Consider the following 12,433-nt stretch of genomic DNA (forward strand, 5'->3'; position numbering starts at 1 on the left):
ACAGGTGAAGACAACATGGGCATTTTATAACCCGAAAATGTGACTCGATACTTTTTGTACCGGTAACAAAAGTACCAGGGGCCCATAACTAGCAAAGAGATTGTATACATAAAAATATTCATAAATATAAAATTTAATTAACAAAAATAATTTGAATGTAGTCTGCAGTTGTGTTGTACACACTGCAGTTTTTCTTTTAAATTGGTCCTTGTTCGGTTAAACAGAACGTTTCAGTCAATTATCTTCTTAAACTTCTTGTTCTTACTATCCATAAACTTCTTCCTCCGAGCCTTTTTCCCAAACTGTGTTGGGGTCGGCTTCCAGTCTATCCGGATGTAGCTGAGTACCAGTGCTTTACTATCCATACACAATTGAGAAAATTCGTGGTGGCCTAGTGGGCAAAGAACCAACCTCTCGAGTATGAGGGCGCGGGTTCGATTCCAGGTCAGGCAAGTACCAATGCAACTTTTCTAAGTTTGTATGTACTTTCTAAGTATATCTTAGACACCAATGACTGTGTTTCGGATGGCACGTTAAACTGTAGGTCCCGGCTGTCATAGAACATCCTTGGCAGTCGTTACGGGTAGTCAGAAGCCAGTAAGTCTGACACCAGTCTAACCAAGGGGTATTGGGTTGCCCGGGTAACTGGGTTGAGGAGGTCAGGCAGGGCAGTCGCTCCTTGTAAAGCACTAGTACTCAGCTACATCCGGTTAGACTGGAAGCCGACCCCAACATAGTTTGGGAAAAAGGCTCGGAGGATGATGACACAATTGAGAAAATATATTTATTTTATTTATGAATACCTATGTGCTTAAGTTTTGGTCACAAGTCACATACACTAATAATGCATTTACACCACATGTTTTTTCTAATCACACACACATCTAATACCGATAATAGTAAATAGTTACTTACACAAAACAATAGAAACCGGACCATACTTTGCCCCTTCTATATGTATATTGTCTCTTTCTGGAAAATAAAAGGCTTCTGTTTTATTACCTGATTTTATATATAAATAAGTTATACCGGGATTTTCAATTCATCAACATGGTGTAAATTGGTATGTTTATCTACAATTAGGGAAAAAACGTAAAATCCTGACACTCTTGACTGCTATACTCCTGTAAGTTATGCGGTCCTAGTACACGGTGGGCAGTTCCATGGACACTCGTTGATTGGTATATTACTCATCTGATTTATGCGATCCTGGTATTTTGGTTTTGGCCGTGCGTTGTGTGACGCCGTTGAAATCGCGATTTTATTAATAGCGTCTTGCCATAATCGGAAAAAACATAACCAACATAAATAAAAAAAACATATTACAATATTGTAAAGCTTATCTTGTTGACAGTACTTTATACAAAATAAAGTACGGATGACCAATTGGAACTAAGCAAAATAAAATATTTTATTGAATGACAAACTGGGACACGTTTTTTATGGATGCCAAATCACTAAAATGACGAATCGGGCATAACTCTTATGTATTATGTTCTGTACTTGGTATATCTTCTTTAAAGAGAACTTATTTATCTTTCTTTGCCCTACCTTTATCTTTTCATGTCTTTTACCAGTGACTTGTATTTTTTTTCTGCTTTAACTTAAGTTTCAACTAAGCAAATTACCAAAATAACTTATAGTAGTTGTTGCTCAGAACAATTTGTGATTTAAAATAATATGTTTTTAGATATAAGTAAATAGTATGGTCCTACCTAAATTATTGTAAGTACTTAATATTATTGTCTAGTCATTTCATCACATTATTGTGGCGAAACGCCTTTTTTAGTTGTAACTGTCACCCAGTGAAAATGGCAGAAATGATTCCAAATTCAAATGCCAAGATCTTTATTTAAATAAAGAACGTGTTCCAAATTTAAAAACAGTGTTAACTTTTTTTCGAAATATTTTTTTTAAAAAAGGTTGATAATTATTTTTATTTTTGTCCAAGAAAAACAATGGAATTACCTACATAAACAATTTTGCAACATTTTAAAATGAAAGGTTGTTTCGCCTCCAAAACGTAGATATTTGAACAAAATAACAAGATCTGCATAATGTTCATCGTTAACAACTGATACTTAACCCTGTACATATTATGCTGTTAAGTTTTGAAGTTCCCAAATAAATTGAAATATGAATATGCATGCATTTTTATTTTAAACTATCTACTCATAAGACAAAAGTCTATCTACTCATAAAACTTATCACGGCTTAGACTTTTCTGTTGTATGTTCTGTATACGTATGTTCGAATTTCGAATTGAGTCTTAATTTTGAGTCTACCCACAAACGTCACCACCACACAAATTATTTTGTTATTTTGCTGGAAATCCTTGGAGTGTGAAAATAGCGGACATGGGTAATTATTATAATTAATGTTCATTTACAAATGTCGAGTTCTTACTCCCTCATAGATGGCGCTGTTACAAACATAAGGACAGGATCAAAATAAAACAAATGTTTAAAAAAGCGTACGTTTTATTACAGACCGCTATCTCATACAGTTTCCGTTTATATTATATATTAGGTAAACCTCAACAATAAAATTTTATTAAAATCTTAAGTCCCTACACTAGAACGCGTCTAGTAAAACTGAAACTATTCTAATATACACCTAAAATTCATTACAATAGAGTTTAAATTACTTTATCAAGGCGAATCTTAGACGACAAGGAAAAAGGGTACATAACTAAATAAGTACTGAAAGAGTTACATTTTATATTCTAAAGTTATATAATTTACAATAACTGTAAGGAGTTTATAATTATTTATAATAATGAAGATCACAAATTTCTACTTATTCTAACTATTTGAATAGTTTTATAAATAGCACACCGCCAATCCAGGGTTTGTCCAAAAATTCCAATTCCAATTTCACACTATTTGTTTGTCAAACCTGTAAACCAAGTTTATTTCCAACAGAAATAAATAAATTAACATATAATTTAAAAATTTGTTTAAATACTTATTTTTTTTATAAAGGTTACAAGCAAGCAATTTAAAAAAGCCCTGTTGGTAAACGTAAGATGAAATTGGAACTTTAATTGGGGTACCCATGATTTTGGACTTAAATTAGAGATTTCATTTTATTCGCATAGAAAACGTACCTACTTAGGTAGATAGGTTCACAAATAATTATTTTTGGAATTGAAGAATCTTAAGGAGAATAAACAGTTTATTCATTGAATAGCTCACTAAGTAGGTTTGTAGGTTAATAAAAAAAACAATAAAAATGTCAATAAAAAAATACTCTTGTTTCTAATTTTTGTTGATAAAAAAATGGTTAAGGTACTTTATTTGTGGCACAGGTTATACAACGTTTGAGGATATTACAAATATAATGCTATTTATACAAGGTTTAGCTACAAGTGAGGCCGTGCTACGAACATAATGTTTCTAGTACAAAATGACCAACTAAAGCTTTTCAAAATCCATTGATTATTTTGTATATTTTATTTATACTAAACCTCAATGTACTTCAGGAGTTATGGTCATTTATGCACTAAAACAAGAATGAAAACCTACAATTTTAAGCCTAACAGTACATTTTTCTAAATATAAGGTAATTATGAAAAGGGATAAGATTCTTTATACACTTTACAATGTTTTAGAATTATGCTACGCAATCCATTCATTTATTTAAATGCATTATTTCAAAATTTTATTTATAATTTTATTAAAAAAGTTGCAAGTTTGCTTTTTATATTTAGCTATCAGCAAGATAAAGATAAATAGATTTTTTACATAATTATTTACTAATAAAACTCTTTGAACACCGTTCTATACTTTTATGTTTATCTACACCATCATTGAAAAAACACTTTTATTAAAAAAACCAGGAGAAGAAAAATCATATCGAGGTGTTTTTGTTAACACTATAACTTTAGATTCTCTGTCTTTTATTGATCGTTAAATCCCACTTAATTGACAGTTTCCATGGACAAAATTAGACTAAGTTTACAAAAAAAAACAACATTAAAGAAAACTATCAATCTTTCTCTGACGTGTAGACACCCTTGCATTTTTTACATAATGTTTGTGGTCATGAATTTATAAAGTTTCGCTTAGTTTTCGCTGTTGTCTAGGACAAGGGATATTTTCTTTTTGCTAAGTTATTAATATTGTTATTATTTCCTAGTAGGGACTAGCACTAGCGACGTTAGTATTGAAGCCTATACTAAAAGGCAACTTACACATACATTATATCTACGTAAATACGACTAGATTTAAATGTACTCTTACTTAGCTTTATTTTCAGTATTGGTAGGTGTGTTCTGAAATTATTGCGGTTTACTGGCACAATTTATTTTGGGTTATAAATGAACAAAATGGTAACTAATAAATGAAAAAGTTAAAGTCAAAAATAAATATTTTGTACTTGATAATGCAGAAGTGCAAAAATATTAAATATAATAATAATTGAAACTGCAAAATAAATACATAGGCTAAAGTTGAAGTGAAATTCGTCTAATATTAGTTAACTCTTGTAAATTAGGGTGTCCTTCAAGATTGCAAATCTAAAATACTGAGGTGTTCTCTAAGCTAAAATGTGGCTAAAAACCAAGGGTTATATCGGCCTTAAATCAAAGATAAATCTCAAATCATCTTACAACTAAATTCTAAACTTGGCAAATAATTTTGATCTAATTTTTAACTCTAAAGCTATTTTTTACAATTTTATTTTAGCTAACGTAACATAAAATATTAATGAACAAAATATTTTACACGAATCAGAAATAAATTATTTGAAAAAAAATGGCGGTTATTTTCAAACGTCATTTAATATTGAGGTTTAACTTAACGGCGTAGAGTTGAAAGTGGCATAACAGTTTAGTAACAAAACAATAGTTTCTTTTTTAATTTTTCCAAAAGTTTTTGATATTGGTTAACCAAGGAATCGAATGAGTGTAAGTTATTGTCTAATCACGTTGACACCCGATGTCAACTACTGAGTAACTAGGTAAGTATTAATATATTTGGCCTAGATTTTAATCTAAATTATTTTACGATACTTTTGCAGATCAAAAGAATATTTTCTTGCAAGAAAAAATATGATATTAAGTAATAAAGCAATTTTCTTGGTCTTTTGAATGTATCTGCATATCGAGAAAACAGATTTTTTATATCTGAAATATTATTTCCATCTGCAAACTATCGTATCTATAGTAATCCTAGTTTTGGTGTCACAGTTTACTTTAAACTATTGTAGTTACTTATAAACACAGTTTTATATTCGAGTACTGGTTAAATAACGGTATTATTCTTAAATTATTCATTCTAATTCGAGTAATCTCATTCCTCAAACACATTGAAACATAAAGAAAAGAACATACATAAAATGTTTGATCTGTGTCTAGTAGAACTATGGTTTACAAAACATATTCAGCGGTTCCTATATCATTCACCAATAACTAAAGAAAACTAATAGTTAAGTTAGTTAGTTACTAATAGTTAATAAGTTCCTAATTACCTTCAGGTAAAATCCATAAACAATAGTTTTAGATTCCTTATCTTCAGCTCTGATTTTCTAATTGATCTTTATAATTCCTCCTTATTCATATTTACAATACCAACCAACATTACCACTTTTACACATCTTCCATTCAATACCAAAAGAGTGATTACGATACTCTGACAGTCGCCATAACCTTGCTTTGACGTAAAGAGCACGTATGCACATTTTTGCATACAGTTAACATCTTCAACAAACTATAGTCTGACCGTTTTTTTGGTACAATTGACATTTGCTGTCAGTCCGTACAAAAAAAAAAACTCCGCTCAAACTTCAGCTGTCAAAAGATCAAAAATGGCGACAGCGAGCTATCGTAATTCCTCTAGTTCTCATCCAAAACAGTGACACCAAAACGTTTAACATAAGTCTAGGAAACACCATTTGCGAAATTGCAAATTTCCGCATATCATTCACGTAGGGTCTTACCTCAAGGTCTTGAACCTTCGGACCTTGATGGTAGCCTTGTTGGCGCAGAGCTTGAGGGCGGTGGCTGCTGCAATCAGGTCTGCTGAGGAGACGTCTTTGCCATCCACGGCGAGGAGGAAATCTCCGCGTTGGATACGACCGTCTAGTTCTGCTGGTGTGCCTGGTAGCTGGTGATGGGAGAAAATACAAGTCAGCTGAGATATTTTTTGAAAGACTCTTTATATAATGAGGGAGAAGTATTGTTGTACTTCTTCTCCCGAATTTATGTTGTGTTGTTGATTGAATTGAACATTTGAGTTTGTCATTGAACATGTGATCCTTAAAAATCCTTCTGAATGGACTCCCAGGGCATTTGCATTTTTGCCACCTTTCATAAAGATCCAATGACTTTTCATGACCTCAGTCGTTATTATATTGTGGATTTTAAAGGCTCTCAATCCGTTGTTTTGTGAGTAGATATTGTTTGATATAATTTACACGAACGAACTTAATCTAAAAATCTCTTATTTCAAATCCAATGGACATATGGGACATGAGAATCCTATATAAGAACCGAATAAATTACGATATAAGGTGTGCAACTCACCAGACTGCCGATGTAGACCCCCGGCGCCTGCACGGGCGCGAGGCAGGCGAGCCCGAGCGGGCGCCCCGCCTTGCGCGCGAGGTCGATCTCCACCTCCTCCCAACGGATCGGCTCTGGCCGGTGCACTGTCAGCTTTAACTGCAATCATACGATATGAGTCAAAAACTGTGATATTTTTAAGTGGTGGATCACGAGGACAACACCAATTTACTTGCGAGGTCGCAGGTCACTCTTCTTTCATGGTCTGTTAAGAATTTGACTTGTACTACCCCTTGTTTTCTCTTCTTATCTCAGTTTTATCCTACTCCCTTATATGCTTTACCTATGTGCTCCCCTATATATGCCCTTAAATGCTTTATAATATACTCTTACACACTTCAGTTACTCCCTCATATACTTCTTTATCTGCTCTCTTTATGCATTTCGTAATATACTTCACCTATGTTTTCCTTTATATTCCCTCTTTATATTCCGTTTTGTATTTTGCCTTTAAACCCTCACATACACATCCTATATACTCTTTTACGACCTCTCTTATGTATTTACTCCCCTTATGTAATCCATTCACATATTTCCCAAAAATCACACACCACCAACTCACTAAACCCCACTGTCCCCTCACCTTAGCAGTCTTCTGCTTGATGGTAAGACAGAGCCTCTCGTGCGCCATCTCCTTGGTGAGGTGCACGCCGTTGCACTCGAGGATGTGGTCGCCGGGCTTCAGACGACCGTCCTTCGCGATGGCGCCGTCCTTGTATATGTCCAGGATTATTGCTGAGGCACCCTGTGAAAACAATATTTAAAATTTAGGAAAAGGTTAGAACTGCCTCAAGGAAAATGTGACAAATTAAAAGTTCTTCACTGTTTTAGACTTGTTAATGTGGCTTAAATACAAGGACTAGGGACGCGAATGTTAAGAAAAATACTTTGAAGAAACCAGTTCTCTAAAAGTCACAGCCGTGAAACTGCTTTAAGCTAGCATAAGGACCAATACTGTGAAAACCCAACAATAGCATACAACCTATAATCTCGCAGCATTATTCAAAGTAATGGCGGTTTTGCGTGAATAAGATGAACGTTTTGTTCTACGACTTTTATGAATTCTTCTACGTCTAGTTTGTTCTTTCTCTATCATAAAAAGTAACTATATCTATACTTACATTAATAAGCGTATCGCTGCCTCCCAGCAGCTGCAAACCTAGCACTTGATTGTTGGAGTTGATCTCTATGACGGTGTCCACGTTCGGCAGTATTGGCGCAGTCGCTGGGTCTGCTGGAGGTTCCACTGTAATGTACAGAGAGCAATATACGGATTAAAATACTTACATTTGATAAGTTGACGACTTTATCAAATGTAAAGGCAACAAAGAGATTTCTGTTTCTTATGCATTACCGCAAAGATAGCGTACAAAATATGGGGTAGAAGAACCAAAAACATTTGGTTAAATAAAAAGGGACGTCTTTTCGGGTCTCAAGCAAAAATGTTTTAGTTTTTGAAAACGATGATTTTTATCTTCAGACACCTTTTGATTTTGTTCAATGATGCTGACTAGAGAATATCGCTAACCATTAAATCAGCTTGCTATACCAAAAGCAACCTTACTTTCTAAACAATAAGGTCTATATACCTTTAACAGGCGAGGGTGCAGGTCGCGGCGTCTGCGGGCGGCTGGCGGTGAGTGCGTCCGCGTTCCTGCTGGCGGGACGTGAAGTACCGCCTACTGAACCACTGCCTAGAAGGGATAAATGACCTTATGTTAATAGGCATGGTTTGTACAGTTGAATAACTCGTTCGTGGTTTGTTAAGGCTTTAAAAGCACATGGAGAAATCACTCAGGAAAGTCAGTAACATTGGTACCGGATAAACAAACAACATGGTCCAAGACCAATCTTGCCAGTAACAGAGTTAAGGAAATCTAGGCATTAATGTACCCTTTTTGGGAGATCGGATTTCATCACATGACCCCACCCGCTGAGGGTGTAATGGTATGGAGGCTTTGTGTACCAGGGCCACGGTAACCTTTAAAAAATCCCAGAGCCGCGGTAGGAGTCACTATTCTCCTAAAGCATAGAGCATTTCCAGAGTAAAAGATGACTTGGACATAAAGAAAAGGCTAGGTAGTTACCAGCTCCCGGAGTGGCAGGTGCGACGGGCGACTCGTCTCCCGGCTCCTTGAGGTTGGGCGTGCACACCGTCAGCACTACTACGCCTTCTGTCTGCTTTAACTTCGCTGCAGCCTGGAATACCAAGGTATATAGATTAGCACAGAAATTAATTTGAAGTCGTCTGCCATGGATTCAGTATTAATTAGCACATTCATTCAAGATATAAAGTCATCTACCATACACTCGCCAAGAAGAAGTACAGGAAAAGGTGCTTATATGTTAACTAGGAGTTCCATTAATTTTGTGATACAAAGTTGCATATTTGTCGGCCTAGCAAAAACTTTGTTGACTTTGTTGGGAGCCTTATTTGGGAGTGTACCAAAAATTAGAACTTATTAGAAGGTATATTTTGTTTGTTGTTGAGTTCTACTTACAGCATCATAACTGCAGTTGAGTAAGGAATCTCTGTTTACTGCTAATAGCATATCACCAATTTGTAGTCCTCCCTGAAATCAGAATACAACTCCAGTTAAGCAGCAATATTAATGAAAAATTCCATAGAAAGGCAGTTATTTTAGATCCTTATAAAGAACAGAAATCTGGCAGATATACAGAAACTCCTAACCAAATAAAAGCCACAAGGATCTGCCAATTAAAGTGTATGATATACGTCTCATGATCGGTACTTAAAGTTTCAAACCCAAGGACAAAACTCCTATCACAAAAATCTATATTTTTCACAACCTTACAAGGCACGGTATAGGTCAGAAAATAAATGCATACCTGTTCTGCAGCGCTGCCTTCCTGAAGGTCTGACACGAAGATGCCTCGACCTGCCTCCGTGTGACGACCCTCGATGATCATGATGCCCAGACCAGATGGACCCTGGAACATTTCAGTCAGGACAGGTCAATTTGGTAATCGAAAGGCACATATAATTGATGGATCCTATCTGCGATTTAAAATCTATGACAGTGGTGACTGGTAGTTACATTAAACTGAGAAAACATAGATAACTTTAACATGATGATGTCCTCCTAGCCGATTATCGGCTACGGCTGGTCATCTCATGTAAGGAGATTAGCCAACTGCGCAGGACATATTATAGCGCACGAGCATTTGCGCAGACACAGGTGCACTCACTATTCTTTCACTCTCATATAGCCCGATGGGACGGCAATCCGACACCACCGGAGAGAGATCAGACTTTAACATAATTATGTAACTGTATTGTTCAGTTTTGATGTTATTTGTAAATTTTCATGGACTGTAGTGATGTTGAGAACATTACCTTCTTGATGGTGATATCTCGTACTCCTTTGTAGCCAGCGAACCGGTCTTCCGACTGAAACAAATATTAAAAACGTTAATAAGAAGCACAGTAACTACAGACTAAGTAATAAACACTTGTTTTAGCAGAACAATTAAAACTTCATAGTAATAACTTAGGTATAACATAGTAAACTACTGTTTCAGTTTTGCCACTTTTTTGTAAGACTATTTTATTGTTACTACGTCCAACGCTGAAACCCAAGTATTCAGTAAAAAATGGTTTCCAAATCTGTTCATTAATTTAGGAGCTTCGATGGCAAAGACAGACACGCAGACACATTACAAGCAGTATTATATAACACCACACTTTTACGTCGGGGGTTGAGAATGAATTTGTTACTGTTTTACAGATGACCAATTAAAATTCTTCCATTATGTCAAACTCGGGTAAAATCTCCACAAATATAAATCAGTTCAGTAGTTTCACTGAAATAGCAAACAAACACATAAGCTGGGTACTCACTTAGCAGTGTAGCACGTAACGTATCAGATATTATCATGTATTTAGTATCCAATTATGTTATTCTTTATTTGTCCTATACCATGTCTTGTTAAGTAATTAATGCACCTGCCATGTTATCTCTGCATCACCCTAAGGTTGACTAGTGAGAATGCCTATGGCATTAAGTCCGCCTTTGTAATTTTAGTATTGCATAAAGTTAAATAAGTAAATAAATAAATAAATAAATACGGTATCAACCTGTAAGTGGGTACGGCTCGTCCACGGTCCTCACGAGCACACTGCGAGCCGCCTTAGTGTTCGCAGTGAAACCGCCACTCGGCGGGTCACTGCGAGGTTACAGCGCTCCACGCGCGAGCGGCTCGCAGCGGGCTCGTGCCTACGTACTCACTTGATACCGTATCTGTTACGTTACGTGCCACACTGAAGTGAGTACCCAGCTATACAGACAAAGGTATTCGCATTACACCAGTAAGCATGGAACGTGCCACTGTTTACACAGTTGTCCAAATGTATTACTATGTACATTATATACTTGGACTATGTACACATAAGGTAAAGTAAGTATACAATATGTATGTCTGTATGTAAGTGTTTGTTGTGGCTATCGATGAATTGGTACAAAAATGTAGCTCGTGATCTTTGGGGTACTCATTCGATACTTAAGTTCTAAATAAATATATTAAAATAAAACTCTGTTTTTTTTTTTACAGAAACTTTTATGAACCAACATACTTATTGCTTGGTCAGTTGCATTATTTCACTACAACAATAGCCAAAACATAACTAGCCATGAAATTGCCACCCGTTGTACAAATCGGCGATTTCACAACTGAAAAATGTTTCAGTTATAGTTAAAAGGTGCAACCCACGGATTAAATTCAGATTACTAAAAAGTAGGTATTTTTAACTCTATAAAATCGAGTTATTCAATCACTAGTTCAAGGAAGCTAAAAACTGCTAACTATGTATGTACACAAAACTAGGTATATAAAATAGTATTTCCATGAAATTTTCCTTCTATAGTGCACGAGCATTAGTTACGGCAGAATGCTATTTGTTTACGTTAATCACAATTATTTCTAACAACAGTATTATTAACTGCTCAGCCTTTTCCTAACAATGTTAAGGTTACCTTTTCACTAAAAATAAATGGCTATATTTATAATCTATACATTGTAAAGCTGAAGAGTTCGTTTGTTTACTTGAAAGCGCTAATCTCACGAACTACTTGTCCGATTTTAAATAAAATATTTGTGTTGGATAATCCGTTCACCGAGAGATGAATAGGCTACTTTTTATCTGGGTGCGTGAAATAGTTTCCACGACACGAGGGTGAAACCGGTGGCAGAAGCTAGTGAGTCATCATTTTATGTATCTGTTGTTTAGTCGTCCTGCTACTTTGTAAATATTAACAAAATCACAAAATATCAGATGTGAAACATATCATTAGCTAATGAGCAAATCTCGTCGGTGGAGCATAAATTACGCATAAATAATGTTTTTATTAACGCGTTTACATAACGCTCTGGGTGCCATGACTCATTGCAATACAGATAGAAAACAGAAAACCCACTTCATACAAAAAATCTAATATTGACGCAAAATTACCTAAAATAATTTGAGAAACATTTTTTTTTTTGGCTGACTTCGTTAAAAAATCTTGTTTGAGAAAATAAATTCTTCATCACGATATTGGACATTGTCACCCGAATTGATAATCAATTTAACTAATTAATTAGTGAAAGTCAACAATAGCATTTTAATTGTATTGCTAAGGTTATGAACTTTACTAGGCATTAGTTCTGACATCATAAACATTTACCAGTAGTACAAGACTACATATTAATATTCCAGATATTCTAAAACAGACTGGTAATAAAAACATCGACACCTCGAAAATGCATTTCAGACTCAGCTGCAATCAATAACATAACAAACGATTCGTTCAGAACGAATCGATTTAATATTATATGTATCATTCGATTGCGCCAAATCGAAATGCAGTG

At 35.1% G+C, this 12,433-nt stretch overlaps 1 protein-coding gene across 1 annotated transcript in view; it reads right to left on the minus strand.

Annotated features, from left to right (window-relative positions):
- Positions 1–2,462: 2,462 nt before the first annotated feature.
- Positions 2,463–12,433, minus strand: part of LOC124642299 — a 169,673-nt gene continuing 159,702 nt past the window's right edge. The window contains exons 28-36 of the mRNA XM_047180665.1: positions 9,924–9,977; positions 9,416–9,517; positions 9,067–9,138; positions 8,653–8,764; positions 8,155–8,259; positions 7,687–7,811; positions 7,149–7,310; positions 6,527–6,664; positions 2,463–6,107 (exon numbers count right to left, since the gene is read on the minus strand). Of these exons, the coding sequence (XP_047036621.1) occupies positions 5,937–6,107; positions 6,527–6,664; positions 7,149–7,310; positions 7,687–7,811; positions 8,155–8,259; positions 8,653–8,764; positions 9,067–9,138; positions 9,416–9,517; positions 9,924–9,977 (1,041 nt within the window). The 3' untranslated portion in view covers positions 2,463–5,936. The remainder of the gene's footprint in view (positions 6,108–6,526; positions 6,665–7,148; positions 7,311–7,686; positions 7,812–8,154; positions 8,260–8,652; positions 8,765–9,066; positions 9,139–9,415; positions 9,518–9,923; positions 9,978–12,433) is intronic.

This window comes from Helicoverpa zea, chromosome 24 (assembly GCF_022581195.2).
Source record: "Helicoverpa zea isolate HzStark_Cry1AcR chromosome 24, ilHelZeax1.1, whole genome shotgun sequence".
Lineage (NCBI taxonomy): Eukaryota > Metazoa > Arthropoda > Insecta > Lepidoptera > Noctuidae > Helicoverpa > Helicoverpa zea.